The sequence below is a fragment of the Rhinolophus sinicus genome, chromosome 3 (assembly GCF_057876585.1).
Source record: "Rhinolophus sinicus isolate RSI-liver-muscle chromosome 3, RSI-T2T, whole genome shotgun sequence".
NCBI classification, from domain to species: Eukaryota; Metazoa; Chordata; class Mammalia; order Chiroptera; family Rhinolophidae; genus Rhinolophus; species Rhinolophus sinicus.
The window spans coordinates 79,061,999-79,083,899 of record NC_142503.1 but is presented as its reverse complement, the minus strand read 5'-3'; the positions used below and the strand labels follow the sequence as shown (position 1 = coordinate 79,083,899).

Below are 21,901 nucleotides of genomic sequence, written 5' to 3'. Positions count from 1 at the left end.
ATTAGCCATTAACTGAGGACAGCCTTCACTTCCCTTCCCTCCATGTCTTCCGCGGTCCTTGCTGCTTTCTCCACTGCAGCTGACAGCCTCCACCTTCCTTAAGGCTCAGTTCCAATGCCACCTCCTACACAAAGCCTTCGCCTCCCCTCTTGGCTGTAGTGCGTGTCTGAGCACCTGCCTCCCCCCCCTACCGAGTCACAGGGTTTGTTCCTCCTTCACCTAACACAGTGCTTCAGTCCATGCAGTAGCCGTACGCTGAAGACAGCCAGAGATGCTCGGAGCCGAACCCCTGTTACACCAGGAAAGTGATAGCAGAGGCACCCAGCACGTCAGCCTGAGTTAGGAGAGCATCTTTCCTGAGGTGTACTGTCCCAGAGCCTGGCGCTGGGCGCCCCCCTCCCCCCCATGCAAGCTAGGCAATTGCAGAGAACCCACAAGCCGGGCTACCAGAAACTGTTCTTTAAATAAAGAATCTGATGTCTGAAATTTCAAAATGCAGTGACATGCTCATCATAGCAAAAATCAGACCTGTGTTGAACTTCCTCTTATTTCACAGTTTATAATTGTTCTTATTTTGAATCACATATTGCAGGGCCTGGAGGGTGGGGTTCATAATCTTTTCATTGCTTTCAGCCTCTAAAGAGCTTCAAACTGCCCCTCGGAGACCTCCCTCCAGCATATGAAAACTCGCACCTCAGAAAAAAAAGAAAAAAATGGAGAGTCTATTCTTTCTCAGTTCTGCCAATTTCAGGCACGATTTCAGAGAAATCTCCAAGCCATTGTGTGCCTTGCTTCCTGCAATAGGAAGGTTGAAAAAATAAACCATTTAGCACCTTATGACTGGTGAGAAATAGCTGGCGGTTAATGAATCAATGCTAAGGATTTTTCAGAAACTGTTTTCATTACTAATGCCCAATTTTCAACTGTTGAGAGCTGAAGGCCCAGAGGTTGGTAGAAGAAGGCATATCAACACCCTAGGGGAGAGAAGCCAACTCTGATTGGTCCCTTAAAGTGGGGATACCTGAGGAGAGAGCCTACCACCCTACAAAGGCCCTCCTACTTCCCCAGGGTTTCCCTGCAGGTTCTGAAGCAATGATATTCATCCACCTCCAGCCCTGAACCCTTTGCAGGGATGCATTTATTTCAAATTATTCAATTCCACCTGAGCACTCAGTTGTTACAAATAACCCATTTACCCTCATCAGCTCTTTTAGAATTATCCCAGAATGAGTTTCTTTTCATTTTAAAAAGAGTTTCTCTTATTATTTTAAACAAATATTGAGCACCTTTATAGATTTCTTTTCTCTAATGGATGCTAGTATGATTATATTCTGTGACTGTAGATATAACTTGTTTCTGTAACTTCAGAAGCAAGATTAGTCACTCCAAAGAAGACCCACCAAGTTTAGAAGTCCATTTAAAAATGTGTCTTCATTGCATTGCAAACCCATTTATGTAACAATCATTTAGTAGGTGCCCAACTAAGAGCCCTGGGGATGGTGAGGGTGATAAATACATATATGGTCCCTGTCCTCAAAGAGCTGATTGCACGATTATTACCTCACTAGGAGTCTAACTGTAATTGCAGTATTTTGCTCAACATTGCCTACTTTTGTTTTACTTAATTAAAAATTCAAGACTTAGAGGCAGTCCTGAAACATGTACATGTTTTCTGATGTTACCTCAACATATCATCCTTTGGCAACATTTGGACAGCATGAGGTTTGGAGCTGGGAAGACCAGGTCTGTCCCTCTCCCCTCGGGAGACCCACAGCAAATGGAATCAAAAGGAGCAGCTGTGACGGTCACTCCTAGCCGTTGGGGAGCTACTCACTGAGCACCACTTCTCTTTTGTGGCTTCTTCTGACCTTTAGATTTGTCCAGTAAACCAGCATCAAAGCTCTTTCTTATTCATTATTTCATTTGATTCTTGTAACAACCAAATAATGTGTTAACCCCACATTACAGGTGTAAAAACTGAGGCCCAGAGATGTTAAGTCACTCAGCAAGCGGTCACCGGCAGTAAGCGGGAGCCTAAGACTCAGGCGTTAGGAGCTCCCTAGTGCGGCTGGCACCACCCCGGCCTCTGATAAATTTGGTGTCCAATCCTTTGCAGTCCAATGTCCACAGAGATGATTTAATCATTTCCATGAATGTCCCTTTGCTTTTTTTCATGATATAAGCAGAAAGCGCTAAGTTTACAAGGCATTTTCCAAAAAAAACTTTTAACTTCTTGACTGTGCTTTCAACTTAATCTATGATCTGTTTCTAAATTGGACATGTAGTTTCTGGATTTGTACAAGCAGAGGAGGGAAGCCACCTGCTTCATTTTCATGGTAGATATCTCAAAGCTGAAGAGGAAGGAAAGGTTTTAAAGGGCACTATTCACATAACAGAATGGGGGGGGGGGGGCTGTCTGTGACACCATTTTTCTCAAAGGTCAGACCCTGCTTGATTTGTTAACCAAAAACCTGAACTCAAATTCCATCCACTAAAGAGTTTTTCCCAGTGAAAGAGCAAGTGGTTTCCATGAGTCTAAGATAGGCAAGGACCTTCAGACGTGAAAGAATGGAAGCTGAAAACAAAGCAGCAATGGATAGACATGATAGTTTTGCAGTTTTCCCAGTTAAATAATGGATGAAACAAATGGACTGCTCTAGCCTTATTCTTTCCATGTTTCTTCTTAAGCTGAGAGAGCAATTTAAATTGTAAAATGCCAAAGCCAACTGGAGACAGCTACCTATTATATCTGCTCATTTATTGGGAAGATACAGCCCCCATAAATATGGTGGCCTGGAAAAGGGATGCATGAAATAACCATTGCTATGAAAAAATGTACCTAGTACCCCCATCAGTGGTCTCTAGCCCCACTGATATCACCAAATCAATGAGGGAAATGAAACCCATTTTATTCACAGGTGTACATTTTTGTGCTATTATATGTAGTAAGGATGGTCACCAGAACCCCATATACAACCAAAATTGAAAGGAAAGCAGTGCTGTTTTAGCATTACTAAAAGGAAATGCAAATTTAAGGAACAAATTTTCATTAGCACAGTTCCCTGGTGACTTAGGTATTAAAACATATTGGAACACAAAGTCAACCCACTGTTTGGGGAGTTCCACAGCATAAAAGGTGTGAGTTATAGCTGAATTTCCTGCTGGCTTTTTGCTTCTCAGTTTCTACCCCTTGAAAGTTCATGAAGACAAATCTAGAAATATTTGAAAATTGTCACATTTGGAAATTATTCGATGTCTTACCACCTTACATACACTTTCCCTGGGGTGAACTGTCTTGCCTGCCCTTCATTACCAAGGGCATTTGTTTAATCAACAAATCTTTGTTTTTCACAAGAGATATTTGCTGCTTCTATTTATTCGCCACCTAAAGTCACAATCTTTTGTCACAGGACAATCATTTCCATAGTGACAAACTGGGATGTCACAATTGAGGGAAGGAAGACAGTTTAGAGGAAAAAAAGAGAACGTTATCTTCAGGCTAAGGTTTCTTAGTTTTAAAACCGTCACTTTAGTAAACAAAATATGTTAGCACGAAAACTCCCGATAAAGCTGCATTGCTTCGAGGTCTCAACTGTAATACACAGAGCATTTCAGCAGAAGTTTAACAGCTGCATGTTGTGGGTTTGGGAAGGGGTAGAGATTTTTATTTCATTTCATTCTAATTCTGTGCCACTGATATCTGCCAGGAAAATACATTAAACATTCCAGAAAGAGTTGATTTAGTAGATGAACAATGTCTCCTGGGACGTGAAAAGTTACATTTTCTGTCTTACTATCAGTTTCCATAATAGGAACAATGTTTACATTTCCTTAGCCCTTGCAGTGCCTCTAATGTATTCATGTTCTTTCAGTCTCCAGGGGCAGGAATTGAACTGTTTTAGATTTTATTTTTTTTAGCTACCACATCAAGCACTTAAGATCTGACAAATGTGATGTGTATTCTCACTTGGTATTAAAAAATAAGAGCTTCAGTGTTTGCATTTGATTAGTGTCTCAGCTTGGTGGCTGATTAAGCAGGAACAGGGGCAGCAACTTCCTTCAGAAACACCCCATCTTGGTTAATGTAGTGTAAGATTATTGACAGGTGTAGTCATATAATTTTTATTAAATTGAAGAGATTAGCTCTGCGGAAGAATTTCACCGTGACAGCAAACACTAGTTGTAATAATGAGACCTAACACTTCTCAAACTCACTTCAGGGCCGCAAATGGTCCTCTTTTCTAAATATTCTTTCAGTACAAGTAAGGGAAGGGCTTCATTCAAATATTCAGTATATTTACCCGAAATTGGCTGTGCGTGCTTTTTGTTTTGTTTTGTTTTGTTTTTGGAGGGATGATGCAAAATCAGCATGAACTTTTGTAATCTGAGCTTTAGCTATTTTCTTTCAATGACACACACTGTCTTTCCTCCAGTTGCCCAAGGAAGCCATCAGAAAAGACCCTGGAAGCCTGAAGTATTGTGCAATTTGTTCATTTAACGTGCATAAAATCGTTGCCTTCTCCCTGACTCAAAATATCTCGGTTATCTCAATTTTATAAGAGGAAGATTGAAAAACTAAGGAGAGGGAAAGAGGCATAAAATTTGGAAATGCAAAACTGCCATATTCCACGGAGTGAAGCTGAGTAGAAAGAGCAAGTACTTGAAAGGGAGAAGCACTTTTTAAGAACACAAAGAAGGCAACAGAGTCTATTTACATACTTTCCAGGGGGATGGGGTGGCTTGGGGAGGATTAATTAGTTTGGCAAGATGAGCCTTGATGACAAGTTATGCAGAGGTGCTATTGTCACTTATTACTGTTATTAATTAACAGGGTGAACACCAAACAAAAATAAGCCTCGCGGTGTCCTTTCATTTCTTAACACCATATGTGATGTCTGTTGCAGGAGTGATTCGCGAAAGTTACCTCAAAGGCCATGACCAGCTCGTGCCTGTCACCCTCTTGGCCATCGCGGTCATTCTGGCCTTTGTCATGGGGGCCGTCTTCTCCGGCATCATCGTGTACTGCGTCTGCGATCACCGGCGCAAGGACGTGTCCGCGGTGCAGCGCAAGGAGAAAGAGCTCACCCACTCGCGCCGAGGCTCCATGAGCAGTGTCACCAAGCTCAGCGGCCTCTTCGGTGACACCCAGTCCAAAGACCCGAAGCCAGAGGCCATCCTCACACCACTCATGCACAACGGCAAGCTCGCCACTCCCAGCAACACGGCCAAGATGCTCATTAAGGCCGACCAGCACCACCTGGACCTGGCAGCCTTGCCCACCCCAGAATCCACGCCAACGCTGCAGCAGAAGCGGAAGCCCAGCCGCGGCAGCCGCGAGTGGGAAAGGAACCAGAACCTCATCAACGCCTGCACCAAGGACATGCCCCCCATGGGCTCCGCTGTGATTCCCACGGACCTGCCCCTGCGGGCCTCGCCCAGCCACATCCCCAGCGTGGTGGTCCTGCCCATCACGCAGCAGGGCTACCAGCACGAGTACGTGGACCAGCCCAAAATGAGCGAGGTGGCCCAGATGGCGCTGGAGGACCAGGCAGCCACCCTGGAGTATAAGACCATCAAGGAACATCTCAGCAAGAGTCCCAACCATGGGGTGAACATGGTGGAGAACCTGGACGGCCTGCCGCCCAAAGTCCCGCAGCGGGAGGCGTCCCTGGGCCCCCCGGGAGCCTCCCTGTCTCAGAGCGGCCTCAGCAAGCGGCTGGAAATGCACCACTCCTCCTCCTATGGGCTTGACTATAAGAGGAGCTACCCCACGAACTCGCTCACGAGAAGCCACCAGGCCACCACTCTCAAAAGAAACAATACTAACTCCTCCAATTCCTCCCACCTCTCCAGAAACCAGAGCTTTGGCCGGGGAGACAACCCGCCGCCCGCCCCGCAGAGGGTGGACTCCATCCAGGTGCACAGCTCCCAGCCGTCGGGCCAGGCCGTGACTGTCTCGAGGCAGCCGAGCCTCAACGCCTACAACTCACTGACCAGGTCGGGGCTGAAGCGCACGCCCTCGCTAAAGCCGGACGTACCCCCCAAACCTACCTTCGCCCCCCTTTCCACATCCATGAAGCCCAATGATGCGTGTACATAATCCCAGGGGGAGGGGTCAGGTGTCGAACCAGCAGGAAAGGCGAGGCGCCCGCTCCGCTCCGCTCCGCACGGTCCCGGCGGCCCGAGCACCCACCAGACCAAGATGGCCCGGCCGAGCCGAGGACGCCGCGGCCTCCTCTGGACTCCGGGCTACGCCCGACACGTGGGCCACGCGGTTCGGTGAAGGTTTGCGACGCGGGACTCACCTCCATTCTCTTCACTCTTCCCCCCCTACTCCCTGCAACAGGTCGGACTCACGAAAGACTTAAATGATCACAAATATGAGCCAAAAGCACATAGCCACTCACCCCCCGACACACACACACACACATGCGCGCGCGCACACACGTGCGCGCACTCACACACACACACACACACACACACACACACACACACACAGAGGTGAACAGCAACTGCAGCTTTTTGTCCGTTACTGCACGGGGCTCTGCCAAACGGGGCTAGCGTTCCACCTTGCAAAACACAAATACGTTTTTAAAAATCGTGAAAGTTAAAATGACAAAAAAAAAAAAAAAGAATCCATTGATAATTCTAACTCAGACTTTAACAATGGCAGAAGTTTACTATGCGCAGATACTGTGAAATGCCCACCAGTGTTACAGCTTTCTGTTATAGCAGATGAATGCCATGTTGGGCGACTATGTCATAGATATTTCTGCTCCTCTCTTTTAATGAAATAACGTGACCGTTAACGCAAGTAACTTTATTTATTGTTCACCTTTTTTTTCCTTAAGGAAAGGACTCTTCCACATATTGCCCTATGAACAGCTCTTCATAAAGCCCCTTGAAGTTAAACTATTTAACGTGAAATCCATTAACTGGAATAATTAAGTTTCTTTATTTTTACAATAAATTCACTGAGTAAATAAGTTGGAGCTGGAATTCTGACCTTTGTGTTTGGACTGTCTGATCTCAAGCTAAAAGGAAAAAGAGGGGTATATTTATTTAAATCTACCAGTCAATTTGCTGGTGAGGTCTCTGTTCTATAACACGCAAAAAATTAGTTAGAAGTCCTTCCAGATCCTAACTTCTAAAGCAACCAGGAGAGGAACTTTTAGAATGGCACATCCATGCCCCCTTGCTGCCAACATGGCTTTGTCAGTGGTTCCTACTTTCTGTGAAGACACCAGCTTGTGATATGCCATCTCATTTCACCTTGCATGTGAGACAGCAAACAAAATCCACAAACGGTGTGAACTAATTAATACGCTGGCTGCTATCTTGCATAAATTAATGGTTTGATCACACGGGTTTTTCGTGGGGTTACATCTGTGAATAGCCTATTTTCCACGTGTAAATTTGTGCCTTACACCCTGAGTTGTGTACACTTGTAAACTGTCGTTATGATAAACCTTTTCCCCCTTTTGAAATACAGATATTTATTTAATCCTCCCTCCCCTCCACTCTCACTCCAGTCCTCTGGAAGATTAGCGTCCAGCAGATGGAAGACGAATGCAGTGGTGATGCTTATAATCTCAAAGCCTGGGAAAGCTGGGCACACGACACCCTCCAATTCACACTTCCTTCTAGTGCCAACTCCAACCACCCTTTGGCCATGCTGCCAAGCATGGACCCCAGTGTTGTGGGTGGCAAATCCCCTTTCTCCCTCCAGAGCTCCCTGTTTCCCTTAGATTCTCAGATCATTTCAACATGGTGATATCTTTAACCAGTAGAAAAAGGACTAAAGTCTCAGTCCTCATTTCTGCCATGTCCACTGGCTGGAGAACACTGTGCGGTTGGGCAGGCACCTGGGAGGAGTTTCCAAGCAGTGTGCTTAGTGCACAGGAGCAATGCACACAAAGAAATGACATGGAAATAGATGCAGGCAGGCTGGTCCCTGCTGTGATTAATGAGTAACTCTAAGTACAAGGCCAATCACAATGGATGCTGCAAAAACCTTGACTGGGGCAAAAGATTTTTAATTTTTTTTTAAATTTCTTTATCCTTTTGTTGTTATGCTTTGTAGGGGGGTGGGATGGGATGTGTTTTTCCCCTTGGTTTTCATTAGCTGAAGCACACAGAAGGGACTTTTGTTTACTCGATCATGAACAAAGGAGTTTTCAACATACTGTAAGCCATGCGCATTTTGGTTATTGTTTTTAAATGGTTAAACATTTGGTGGTCTCTTTGTCTCTTTATTTCCAGTTTGATCTGGGTTTAGTTTTGTCTTTTAAAAAAACTTTCAAAAAAAGACAATTTGGGACAATTTTGAGTTAGCTGGTGAAAGTGTGGTGCCTCCATCCACAATCAGTGAGACTTGGGTATGTAGCAAGGTCGCGTGCAGTGTTTTGTTCCAAACATCCCTTGCTGTTGTTCGGGATAGGTTTTTGTTGATTTTGTGTTGTGCTTTTGTTTGGTTTTTTTAAGGGAATCAATGTTTGCATCCTGTGAACTCTACCCTGAAACCATGAAATCTTTCTAGAAATCAAGGTATTGTTTTTTTCCCTTGAATTTTCTTTAGAAATGCAGGACTTAGGAAGATGATGGGTATATATTACCCCGCTACCTTCTCCCCAAATCTTGACTCAAGAGTATTGACGGTGCAGCGCCTACTCTCATCCCACGTGGGCATCATTGCCTCAGCTGTGTTACAGAGACCTGTGTCAAAATTCCATTCCACATCTTTACATCCCACAACCCATTATTTGTGGTGTTAACACTAAAATTCCCACATGTGTTGAGCTGGTCTTCTGCATTTAAGTATTTTTTTCACCTTTTCTTTTTATCCCCACTGCGTGTGGGAGGGAGGGTCCATAAACCTGAGTGTGCCTTTGCTTTCCACCCTTGCTAGACACTGGTAGATGCAACAAACTCAGATTTATATTTGTTGTAAAGTTGTAAAAATATTGTGATGTCACCAATTTTCCTTCCATCTCCACACCCCCTAACATCTGATTCACAACTTAATGTATGCTGTAAAAAAGAAAAGAAAAAAGGGGAAAAAAAAAAAAAAAAAAAGGGAAAAGGCTCTTTATTACTTAAAAGTAATAAAACAAGACTGTTCATTATCTTTTGTGTCTTGAATGATTTTATTTCTCTCTCAATTTTTCCCTTCTTAACCCTCACCCTTTTTGGGTAGGATTCTACTATTTCCTCCATCTCTATTTGGCTTCCAAACCATAACTAACAATGTAGTTAGACCCATTTGTTGGCAGTACCCACAGCCTCCCTCCCACCCTCACCCCCCAAATTATTGTTGTGTTTTCTCTGCCTGCACCCAGCCTGGCTGGAGCACAATTGTACAGAAGCCACCGGTAATTAAAAGGCAGAGCACGCATTGACTCCCTCGATTCATTTTATGCATTTTCTTTTTATGGGCTTGTTCATCATCAAACATTTATGGTAGGCTTGATAGTTTAAGAGATCAAGGCTAGGATTTTAGTATGTAGGGTCCACTAAAAATAGATCCTTGCACAGATGTGACTTGAGCCTTTTTACATATTAATAAGGTAGAGGGGGCTGGATTCCACTCCTTGTTAGCATTTATCTCTTGTAACCCAGAAGACACTGTTGGAGGTAAATTGTGATGCATCTCTTGATTTTTATTTTGCAGAACAGCGTTATGAAATGCCTAGATCAGGTTTTCCCCTCTGGGATATTTTTAGAACAGTTATTTAAATAAGTCCTCAGCTATAATCGTTTACTTTTGACCTTCTGAAATATTTTTTTAAGTGCTTTAGATCAGTTTGCATGTGGAAAGCTTCAGATTGGCCCTCGGTTCACACCTGTGGTAATCCAGTCACCTTCGGTTAAGTCATTTCCAATTGTGTTTCTTGAATCCACCCATAAGGCCAGGTACTATCCGGCACAAAATTGACTAGTTTCTTCTTCCTCTTGTATAAGGAAAAATGGACACGCTTCTGTAATTGCCACTAGGAGGGAGGAACAAGGCTGAGGAAGAGGCCCAGAGGTTTGGGGTACAACGCTACATTTGGTTCTTACAGAATGAGTTCTCTGGACAGCTCTCCCAGACAGAAGGGATAACGTGCAAAAGTGCCAAGTATGTTGTGTTTGGGAAACGAGGCCTAGCGGGCCTTGAGCAGGGCCAGACCAGGGGTTGGGGCCAGACCAGGAGGAGGGGCCTGGTTACTCTGTGCTAGGATTTTAGCTGACAGGCAGCAGAGCACCTTTGAAGCACGTGAAGCAGCAAACGCACGTGTGGCACCTGGCAGTGATGTGGAAAATGGATTGGTCCAGGGAGGCTGCGGGCCACTGGGCAATGTGCCAAATGGCCTGCCAGGTTGGTAGGAGCAACACAAGTGAAAACTCCACATCCAATTTCATATTCCTTAGGAAACAGAACTGAATCAGCTCTGTGATCATTCCCTCAGCAGACAGAAGAGCTTCTTATGTGACTGACGGGTTTGACCCTTTCATTGAAAAAAATGGGGAAGTTGAGGTCCATTGGGTGATAGGATACACCCATAATCCCAAAGCTGGTGGTAGAGCAGCTCTTCTGAAAAATTCATTGTCTCTTACCATCCCCTTCACCCTCCACCCTCCACCCACTCCATTCATTCTCCTCATTAGAGCAATACTAGCTGGGAAGACCTGACACCCCCTCGGCCCAGACAGCTTCTCCATCTCACTCAATCCTTTCCCACAGGAAGCCATTCATACATGCCTCACCCCCAGCTGGTCATCCCAAATTCCTTCATCTGGGCCTGGAGCTCCGATCACACTGGTTTGAAGCAGATTGTCCCTGCATGTTACATGATACTTGGTAGGGTGGCTTTTGCTGCAGTCAGCTTTGTTCCGGTCTGGTGGAGACGTGACAGGCTGAACAGGTGCAGCCTATATTTTAGCTGGGGACCCATGGATGTCTCTGCTCAGTCTCTAGAAGTGCCTCAGACGACCCAGGTTTTTAATTGTATTTGCTAGCTCGTTCGCTTGTTCCAGCGGTGGCGGTTTCTACAGGGTGTTTTTAAACTGCTGGGCTTAAGGAGTGTCTGGCCCAATCCAGCCAGCAGGCCAGGTGTTTCACGGGCCAGAGCAGGCATCTTGGACCTGTCTGCTTTCCTTAAATGCTTTGTCGTAAACACAAACTGGTCTCATTGTTCAGCCTTGTTAGCTGGCAGAAGCCAGACAAGATGCCCCAGAAGCATGGTGCCGAGGTCTGACTGCCTGAACAAAAGCCCTTTCAAACAAGGTCATTCAGCAAGTGAAGTAAGTGTCAGAAAGGCACCTACAATTTCAGACACTGGTACATTTTTACGTGAGGGAAAGGGGTGAGGGGAATTTCAAAGAACGCTTTAGTAACAGAATAACATGATTAAGAGCATAATCCTTATCCTGGCTGAGCAGCGTGACAGCTGGGTGCTGAGACTCAGTAAACCTTAGAAACCCACATCTCATGCTTATCTTCAAACCAGGGGGTGACGTGTCTCTTATACAGAATTGGCAAGGAAGGGCTCACATTTATTGATCGGACTGCCAGACAGATGGGGATCTTTAATATTCCATTTAGAGGATTGTGTATCCTTAGCTCTAACCCCCTGGGATGCCTGTAGGTGGAGGGCGGTTGACCTCAACAGCGGGTTAGGCCTGAACGGATGTGCATTAAATGTTGACTGGGCAGAAAAGTGTGCAGATGCCCCTCTAGCAAATGGAAATGAAATTGGAGCAAAGCATGAGACGCAGCTGAGTAGCGGGGCATTCCCACCCCCTTCTGCAAACACATCCACACACACATGTGCACACAAATGCTACCAGGAGGCTTTGTCCTTTTGGTACCTAATACCAAAGCTGTCACACAGCACAGAACCCCTGTTTGCAGAAGGTAGGCCGTGTGGCAGGTTTTTCACCCCTTTTCCATTAAACCATGGGTTCCATCTCAGCGCTTTCAGGTCAGAAGTGAACTATCAGAAACTCGTCTTAGGAATGGGAACCAAGACCTTTGCAGAGCAGCCTGGACACAGGTCCCTTATAGGTCGCTGATGCTGACTGAGGTGGCTCGCAACTTTTTTATCCTTCCTCATCACCTTCAGGTAGAAGACTCCCTTCAGGGTCATTTTCATCATCCCCAGAGCAAGTCATGGGTCCTGCTAACAGGCTGCAATAATGGTCCAAATAAGGCCATGCTAATGAAGAGGAAAGGCAGGTAATCAAGAAATCAGAAGCATTTTTCATTGCTGATTTTCAGAAAGAAAAACAAAAAACAGGTGTACGAGACATTGGACATTCCAAATGCCAGGAAACCAACACAAGACACTCAGGCAGGATTCCCAGGGGTTTCCTAGGATAAGGAAGATAATGCAAACTCAGCTCCAAAACCTTTCCTTTTTTCCTGCTCATTATGACAATCACCCTTACCATGTTACAGGGTGGTAAGAAAGTGAGCAAACTTGGCATCAGTCGCCTGCTGTGGATGCTGAAGATTCTGCACACCTAGTCCACGTCAGGGAAATGCAAAGTGGAGTGGTGCCACTCACTCAAGAGGGGCAGGGCTTCCAATTGTCAATAACAATGACAATTAACATTAGTGACATTTGACAGTTTGCAGACATAATCTTGTCCATAATTTTGGTAGCTCCTCATGACAGTCAGTGAGGTGGGCAAGCCCATAGATGATTAGCCTCATTTTATAGACACTGGAGTTTGGAGACGAGGGATCTATTGGCGCACGTATCAACATAAAAATGCAGCAATGTCTCAGAAACCTGTCTGTTGACATCATTCCCTCAGCTCTCTCAGGGATACCTCGGGTTACACAATTACTCTGCTTCACCAAAGGGGAAAAGCCTCCCACAGCATTTCCCAGGAGAGGCGGTTACAACAATAAAGTCCCCAAAATAAAGGCTAGGCACACACATTCTATTTTAAGGGCATTGTGCTCTAATATTTTTCCATCATTAAAGAACACATCTCTTCCTTCCTGCGTCTGCAAAGTCCCGATGCCAGAAGTGTTATCAGGAACTGTCAACAAAGCAGGAAAAGAGAGCTGATGCCAAATTCACTGACCTCCCTTCTCAAGGCGCACCCTGCCATTTCAGGGGCAGTGTGACACCAACTACCTCAATGCAAGAAAAGGGATGAAATGCCCGGCTTTTATAGCTTCTCTATCCCACTCAAGTCACACAGATCACAAGAGAAGTTTAAGAAGCCTAAGAGAACCCAGGATTAATTGGGAACAGAGAAGAAGAAATGCCCTTTGCCTAGAAGGGTGAAGAATTTGCCCACCTTTCCCCTCATAGGAGACTAAGGTAAAGTAAGTGTGAAAGGGGGAACTAAGAAATATCACTTTTGCCTTTTCGTGTTACCCGCGTTAGCCACTTGGGCTCTGTGGGTACCAACGAAACAATTTGATTTCATCCCTGATGTCAATGGTGGGATGATTTGGTTGCATGTCTACAAAAATCTCTAAAGCAGAGACACACAGTAGAGATCTACGTGGGTACCCGTCTTCCTCTTGCACATCACTGCACGCTCCATGTCGTCTCTTCCTCAGACTGGCCCTCCTGGGGTTAATAAGGTACTTGGGTGAGAGCACTGTGGTACAGAGGCAGGACTGTCTTCTCTGCCATGGGCTCCTGCCCTCCCTCTTGCCCTGGGGCAGTGCAGCTGGCCAGTCACCAAGCAGAGCTCAGAGCACTCGGAGGAAGCCAGTATCTTCCTCTTGCTGCCTTGACATATAACCTCAGATACATTTCACACTCAGAGGGAGAGAAAAAGAGCTGCTCTTTTTAGAACCCTACTGTTTTCTTTATGTTTGGTTGGTTGCTGTTGTTTTTGTTTGCTTGCTTATTTGTTTGTTTGCCTACAGAAGCCCTATTCCCAGTCCACAAAGCTTTTCTCAGTACACAAATATGCTTTTTAGTAAAGATGGAGGGTTGGTTGCCACCAACAACTTTGGTAACTCTAGATATATATATATATATATATATATATATATATATATATATATATATATATATATGTGTGTGTGTGTGTGTGTGTGTGTGTGTGTGTGTGTGTGTGTATTTGCAACTATTGTGCACAGCTATTTACTTATATACTCAATAAAGGTAACAACCTTTGGAACTATTAACTTTACCTGATCTAAAGGGTCAGAGTCAATACTGATTAATTTGAAAAGGGAGTTTTCTATTCTAAAATGTGCATTCCAAGAGGATACCAAATGCTATAGTTCTGAAGACCTGCCTCTTCCATTCCTGGGGAAAGGACACTTTTTTTTTTTTTTTTTTAATGAAACAAAATTGTTGAAGTTTGACATAGGTGTTGGCTGATTTGAATACTTATTGGTGTTTAATTTTATTTAAGAACCAAAGATTTACCCCTTTCTATTTCCAGGGTGAAGAGAAGGCCTATGACCACATTTCTTGCTTGGGGAGAAAAGATAATGTGTCAGACTTATATGTATGAATAGAAACAGGTAAATAGTCATATTTCCTTCTGACTTTATAATTTAAACAGTGTAAGTCAGTAGGGAAGGGCTGTAATTGGAGCCAAAGTAAGTGAGGTGAAAATTACTAGGTGTTGGAGCATCTGCATTTCATTTTAATTAGGTGACTATAATGGCAAGATCAAAAACTTTTTCTTGTCACTCAATCTGTTGAGCTTTCTAATCGAGAAACCAAAGGGCTTGTTTTGTCCTCCGGAAAAAGTGACCCAAAAAGATCCTCTCTAATTACCTGACCAGAGCAGCAGACAGGCCTGGGCCCAGGGACAGAGCAGGGCTCAGTCGGGGTGGTGTCACGAGAGTGAGGTATTCCAAGACCAGCCCCACAAAGAGGCTCTTAGGGAACGTCATCCCTGATTTGGCAATTTGGAGTTTTTGCCTCTCACAAGGCAAAACAGTTTAGAAGGAAGCATGTCACATTGTGAGTCTGTCAGATCGGGTTCTGGTCCGAGCTGGCCTCACAGTTTGTGGGGCAGTCATTCAAACTCTTGGCACTTCCTGTCCCCATCTGCAAAACAGACTTAATGATGGCTGCCCTGCCTACCTCCCAGGAGCGTGTTCCAGTCAGACAAGGTGAGTGTTTACCGGTGCTTGCAAAACTCAAAATCCCACCGAGTCCTTCTCCTCCAACTTGGCATTCAAAGTGAGGTTCCAGTCCTCCAAATCTTCAAATTAAATAAATGACTTTGAGTATTCATCCTGCTGAAATGAAAAATCTCTTTTTTTCTCTTCCCTAACTACTTCTTATCTGCCAACCAAAGCAGTCAGCGGGCCTAGTCAAACAAAAGCCCTTGCCGCGATAGAGCTCTGGCTGCTTTTCCCTGGGGAGTCCATCTCGGCCATACCATGCCTGCATGGAGGCCCGGGGGGCGGGGGGCTCTAAACCCTTCAGCACTGTCCTCCACCCCACTCCCAGGTACTGAGAACGGGTCATGCCCTCTAGGAATTCTACCATCCACTCCTTCTACCTCAGGCTCTTCCTGTCTGCTTGGCCCAAACCATGGCCTCTGGGCAGGGCTCTGACATCCACAATAGGCCTAAGCATGGCCGGCAAGGAACACAGCTGTAAGTCTCTCCTCACCTTTGTCCATGAGGCTCCCGCTCACGGGCAGCAGTACCTAGTGCCCAGTGGCCTTGGCTTGCGTGTCTGCTTTGGTGACGTGCTCTTGGAGCCAATGCACTCACAGCCATTTTCTCTGAGCACACCTGCACTGCTGCCCATCCAAGGCCCAGCGCCTGTCCAGTCTCAGCTACAGCGGGCCTGGAGGGAAGTACTGCTCACTCAGTCCCAAGCCTATCCCTGTCTCCTGTCCCAAGAGTTTCTGACTTTTCTTTATAGAGAAAAACGACTTATTACAAGTGTAAAGCATTATACCAAAAAATGTGAGAGTCATTATATAGCTCACGGTGCTAAAAGATCTAGTTCAACTCCCTCCTTTTGGAGAAGAATAAATCAAGGCATGACAGCTTGCTCAATTAACACGTTGCTAGTTCATGGCAGAGCTAGGGGCAAGGAGCAGGTGACCCAATTCCTAACTCATTACACGATACCTTACTGTACGAAATATGAGGTCAGACAATTAAGTTCGTGAACTCATCCTAGAGAAAGTGCTACGTACCTCGTTGCTGAATATCATATGGTTACCTTTGAAGTATTCCCCTTGGGAAGCTAGGCACTGACGCCAGCGTCTAGTCCACCCTTCAAAGCAATTCTGGAATTCTTTTTCTGGAATGGCCATCAGAGCTGTCGTTGTATTACCCTTGATGTCCTGAATGTCATCAAAATGTCTTCCTGTCAATATTTCCTTTATCTTTGGGTAAAGAAAGAAGTCATTGGGGGCCAGATCAGATGAGTAGGGAGAGTGTTCCAATGCAATTATTTGTTTATTGGTTAAAAACTCCCTCACAGACAGTGCCGTGTGAGCTGGTGCATTGTCGTGATGCAAGAGCCATGAATTGTTGGCGAAAAGTTCAGGTCGTCTAACTTTTTCATGCAGCCTTTTCAGCACTTCCAAATAGTAAACTTGCTTAACTGTTTGTACAGTTGGTGCAAATTCATAATGAATAATCCCTCTAATGTCAAACAAGCCTAGCAACATCGTTGTAACAAGTTCATGAACTTAATTGTCAGACCTCGTACAGACCTAACTTCTGAAAACAAGTAACGCCAGCCAGAGCAGCTGAAGACAGAAATTTATTTCACTCTCGTATAATAGCCCAAAGCACATGATCCAAAATTGGCTGGGCAGCTCTGCCATCCGTCTTTGGGTACAAGAAGCTTTTCTGATTGCGCCAATTTCTCAGTCAACAGGAAGGGTAAAGGAGGGAGCGGGTAGAGCCTACCCAGCCATTTTTAAGGGCTAATCCCAGTAGTTCCACAGAACACTTTAGCTCAAAGACCAGGGGCAGGAGCATCCTCACAGGGCCATGTCAGGCAGCAAGGGAGGCTGGGAAATGTAGACTTCAGTGCCTTGTACTCTGTAAACCTCAGGGGCGTGCTACTGCTTTCAAAAAAGAAGAGGGAATGGATACTGCAGGAAACCAGGAGTCTTCCCCATACAAACATATAAATCTGATTACACAGTGAATATATATGTATATGTACATGCATATATACACACTTTACAAAAATAAAATGTGATCATCCACTGAACATGCTACATCAGCACCTGCTCTGGGCAGCCTGCCTCCTCCACCACGCTTTCCTTGAGCTCCCAGGCAGGCTGTTATCTCCTTTCCCCTCACAAAGGTTTCTGCTATGTACCACAACATGTGGAGAGAGCTGCTTCTCCATTAGACTGTAAACCTATCAAGGGCCGGAACTGTACATCTTTTTCACCTTTGTAAGTCCAGTCTACACTGAGCCTGATCAATTGTTAAGTGCACAAAAAATCATTTGCTAAACTAAGTTGTCATCAGGTGTAAGATAGTAAAGGTTGATTCTCCACACACCTCCCCACAGAAACAAAACTACTGCTAGTAGTTGCCATAGTTGTCAGAGTAGCTGTAGCTTTGCTCACTGGCTCACCAGGTGCCAGGCACTGGGCTATGTGTTTCCTAGGCATGTATTTCCTTGGCTTTAGCTCATTTCTTAGGCATTACCTAAGACTCCTTCCTACCCTTTGTTATTTACATTTGACAGATAAGGCAAATGCAGCACAGAGAAATTAAAGAACTTTCCCACATTCACTGAGCTAGTAATTGGTGGATCCAGCGTGTACATTTGGGTGACCCCTTGGCCAGTGCGTTTAATCATCTTGTGTCTTATTAGGTGAGGCGGGATAGGGGATGCTTTTTTAACGTGATAAAGAATGCCTATCAGAAGTCAAGAGACAGCCAGCACTGTAGGAAGCTAAGTGATTAATGATAGGAGTCAGACTTAATCCCTTAGTGACACTCTTCCTACCATACAGACAACAACACGCAGCCCACCCTGCAGACAAGCCATATGTGCATGCTCACGTCAGTACGCGGAGAGTCTCGTCCTGTTTTCCAAAGGGCTCGCACATGTGAGAAAGTTAGTAGCTAAAACTTCAAGTGTTAAAAGCAAACAAATAACCAAGCAAAACTTCCAATACCCTAAACCCTTGACCCTCCTGAGATCCCTACCCCAGCACACATTTAAGTACCTCAATCTTTTGCAAAACCACAATAACAACTGAACATGCAATGATACCGGAAGATAAGTCAGAGATGACCCAGGCCAGCAGAGTGGGCATTGGGGGGATTCTAACCTGTGATGACACTGGGGACACAAAGCACATTAGCCCTGGAGACGTGTGTGCTGAATGAGAGAGAGAGAGAGAGAGAAATTGAGAGACTGAGAGCGAGGCGAGAGGGAGAGGGAGACAAAGGGTGGAAGGGTAGGTGACGTTTACTTTTCTCTTCAGTGATGCTGGGCTGTGTAAGTGCTGATAGGAATCTCCTAAAACTATTTTAGATTTTAAAAATGCAGCTTGAGTCTGTTAAGGGGGGGAAAGACTCATGATTTGGAGGGGAAAAGACAACAAGATTTGATTTCACAGATGCTTCAGAAATAATGACATAATCTTATCTGTTTTCAGCAAATACAATCTGAAGCATCCGAGCCACTGATAAAGGTGTATAGCCTTCATTCGTGCAGCAAACTGCAGATTAAGCTTTTTTTTTTTTTTTAAATGCTGTTCAAATTGCCTGTGAAGCAACCTCTTATGAGATATGGTTCAAACAATTTTGCAAAGAGCAGAAGACAAAGAATAGGTTTTTACACTGAACTGGTTTCCTAGGAAACACTAAAAAATTGTAATACGATATCTCTTAGAGGTAATTCAAGGACCAGAGCTCCTCTTTACTTAATTTTTTTGACCAGGTTTTATATGTGCCTCTTCCTCTCTTTGCAGTGGGAGCTAAGAAGGTAGAACTAGCTCTCTTGTACCTACCATACCAGCCCAAGTGTCCTCTGATTAATTGAGTGTCTGCTCCACACATTTGAACCAAATTGAAACTTCATTACTCTCTGCAGCAATTTGAAGTAAGAAATGAAAGGAAGAGAATTTCAACCATTTGCTCTACCATTACAAAAATAAAAAGTCTTAAATCCCAACTAAGAAATTAAGGGGGAAAAAAAGCCAACCCACTCTTTTTCAAACCACATCTAAATCTGTTTCAGGCAAGGCCTTCAAATACCATTTATTGTAGATTTATTTTTATTTTGGCTCTTTATCCCTCTCTGTGATGTGCCAGCATATGCAGGCTGACAGAGGGTGCCTGATTGAACAGACTTACACATTTCCCAAGTTCAGAAACAAGATCACCAGGTTCTAGAGGTGGCAGACGCTCTGGATGAAGAGTTGGGGAACCTGCAGGAACCTCTCAAGGAGCATGAGGTTATTTGCAATAACACCTCCACTGGCCCTGATTTCCATCATTCATCACTTAAGTCTAAGGGAAAACAAAATAGGAAAAGTGAAGGAACATCTGGGCTGTGTGGGAAGGAGTTCAATTTGATTTTAAAATACATAAGGCATCAAAGCTTTGAGTTTCACTTATTCAAAAATTGGGAATGAAAATGAAAATGTTGGTTTAAAAAAGTTTGGGATCTTCTTTTTGTGGGTGGGAAAGGATGGGAGGGGGCTGCAGCCTCGTGTGAAGTTTCTCACTCATGAGTGCTCTCACCCCACCTCTGTGCGAAGAACTGGGGAGAGCCCAGAGAAGGCAGAGGGGCCAGGAGGACAGCTGGTGGTGGTGGACCCCCTCCCGGCACCGGCAGGCCACATACTCCCTGCCTTTCTCCACTGAGTCTGGGAAGCGTGACATCCTGAGAGGAAACCTCTTCCCACTGAAAAAAATACCACTGTTTTTCATTTGAGATCTTTGAGGAGAATTGGTGTGAGTATTTAGGGGCATCCAAACACATGTAATGACAGCCTTTTCAGATGGGACACTGTGTGAGGAGTTGCCCAGGAAGAGGGAGCAACCCAGAATTTGAAGGCTTTTCTTTAAGCTGAGGAACTATGAAACGCCAAACAAGCAAGAGCAGATTGACACGCACGATGGTTATCCTTAAGGCTTCATGGGGCCCAGCTCATGCCAAGGGACATAGCAGGCCCTGGAGGGACCCTACAGCCCCACCCTCCTGTACAGCTTTAAGTTCAAGTTGAATTGGGTTAACATGAACATAAGGAAACTTCTTTGAAGGTGGGACATCTAATTTTAAAAACAGCCTGCTGGATACACAGAGAGGGGATAAAGCACCCCTTCCTATTAGCCTTGTTATAATAAAGAGACAGGTGAAAATGAACAGAAGATACACATGAAAGCCTCAGGTAGTGGTAGATATTTGGATGCCATGTTTCCTTCTTATTTTGACAACAGCGTCCTATCTTCCTTTTGGGGAATGAATACCCCCTTTGTTATGATGTTAATGGGACCACAAATTAAGATTGTTTGCCATCCCCTAACCAAGAGGTGGACAGGTGGCCCAAGTTGGGTCAAAGTCTTTTTTACCAGAATCTTAAAGAGAAGGATGTACTCAGTGGTTGGTACCTGGGCCTGAACAAATGGACATCCACTGGTTATGCCCTCAAAAGTCTGGACCCATGCTTCACAGCTGGAAGCAGCTCTGGATGTAGTGACAGTAAAATACTCATATGCACTAAGTGCTGTTTGAGGGGGAAGCACGTATTTATACACAAGGAGGTAACATAGGAAGTGGACGCCACTCCATGGGCCCTCTGACTAGAACAGGTAGGGTCACAGGTAGCATCACTCAGGCGAGTCACCAGGTGAGTCACCTTCTAGAAGGCGTGGTGATTGATGGCAGTTTGCACCCAGCATTGGTGACTCCATAGGGCTGGACCACTGGGCCGTCAAGACAAAGGATACATCTTGGGCACCAAACAAACATGACATATACTCAAGATTTAATTAAACGGGAGTTTGTTATCAGGATAGGGGGTATCTCAAATACTGATGCAGGAGCTCACTGGGCCTGGAACCTAGAACTCAAAAGCCGAGAAGCAGGTGCTCGGTGTCTCTGGGGCCCCTTGGCCTCTGGTGCCCTGTCTTGGTTTAGCCCCAGGGATTTCTCTTCTCTGACTCTCTGCACATGAGTTAAAGTGGCCACTCCAGGAAGGCAGCCTGACCTTCCAAAGCACGTCACTTCCCAATTGAAACACGTGGCAGAGCTCGAGCAGCCTCTCTGAGTGTCAGCCTTGGAACGTGGGATTAGAGCCCAAGGTTTGGAGTCTGTGGCTAGTCAAACACTGATGTCAGTGGGGGCCTGGCAGCCCACCTGCCTGCCCCCATCACAGCATACCTGTGCTCTGCGGAGCCTCCGTGCAGATACAAGTATTAGCTGCCCTGTCAAGAATTTCTTAGAGGCCATCTAAGGACAGAAGGAGGGAGCAGAGTCTGATTTGGGGATTCAATAATTACCACTTTGAAGTTGGGGAGCTTGGGAAAAATTACTTAACCTTTCTGAGTCCCAACTCCCTCATTTAGAAGAAATAAGGTTTTTTTTTGGAGATAATTAACTTACATAATTTAAGAAAACGGCTGGCACAACATTGGCCCTCAAGATATGGCAGCCATGTCCATCTTGCTTTGCCTCATAACGCGCACAGAGGGATCAGAGGACAGGGACACTTTCTTGCGGTCGTCACATGGCTCTGATCTTTCACACACATGTAGGCAATACTGGATGTTTCTCAGTTTTTCCGAAGGTCCATTCTGGCTATAAATACAAATTCACCGAGCTTGCTCTGACACCTACACTCCGTGTGTGAGAGCATAAGGCTGAGTGACAGCGCTGTAAGCAGTCTCTGGGCCCTGAATGTGTTTAAACAAACATGACATTCTACATGGTTAATGTGACTCAGTAGGCGCTCAATGTATTTTTATTCTTTA

General features: G+C 45.0%; 1 protein-coding gene and 1 long non-coding RNA gene across 5 annotated transcripts in view; one reads left to right on the top strand and one right to left on the bottom strand.

Moving 5' to 3' along the window:
• The window catches only part of SEMA6A (semaphorin 6A), a 121,799-nt gene extending 114,813 nt beyond the window's left edge, over positions 1–6,986 (top strand). For all 4 annotated transcript variants that reach the window (XM_019746527.3, XM_019746523.3, XM_019746526.3 and 1 more), the window contains one exon: positions 4,905–6,986. In XM_019746527.3, coding sequence (XP_019602086.1) covers positions 4,905–6,100 — 1,196 coding nt within the window. In that variant the 3' untranslated portion in view covers positions 6,101–6,986. The remainder of the gene's footprint in view (positions 1–4,904) is intronic.
• Positions 1–21,901, bottom strand: part of LOC148758511 (uncharacterized) — a 209,843-nt gene that overhangs the window by 91,440 nt on the left and 96,502 nt on the right. The gene's annotated exons all lie outside the window — the stretch shown is intronic.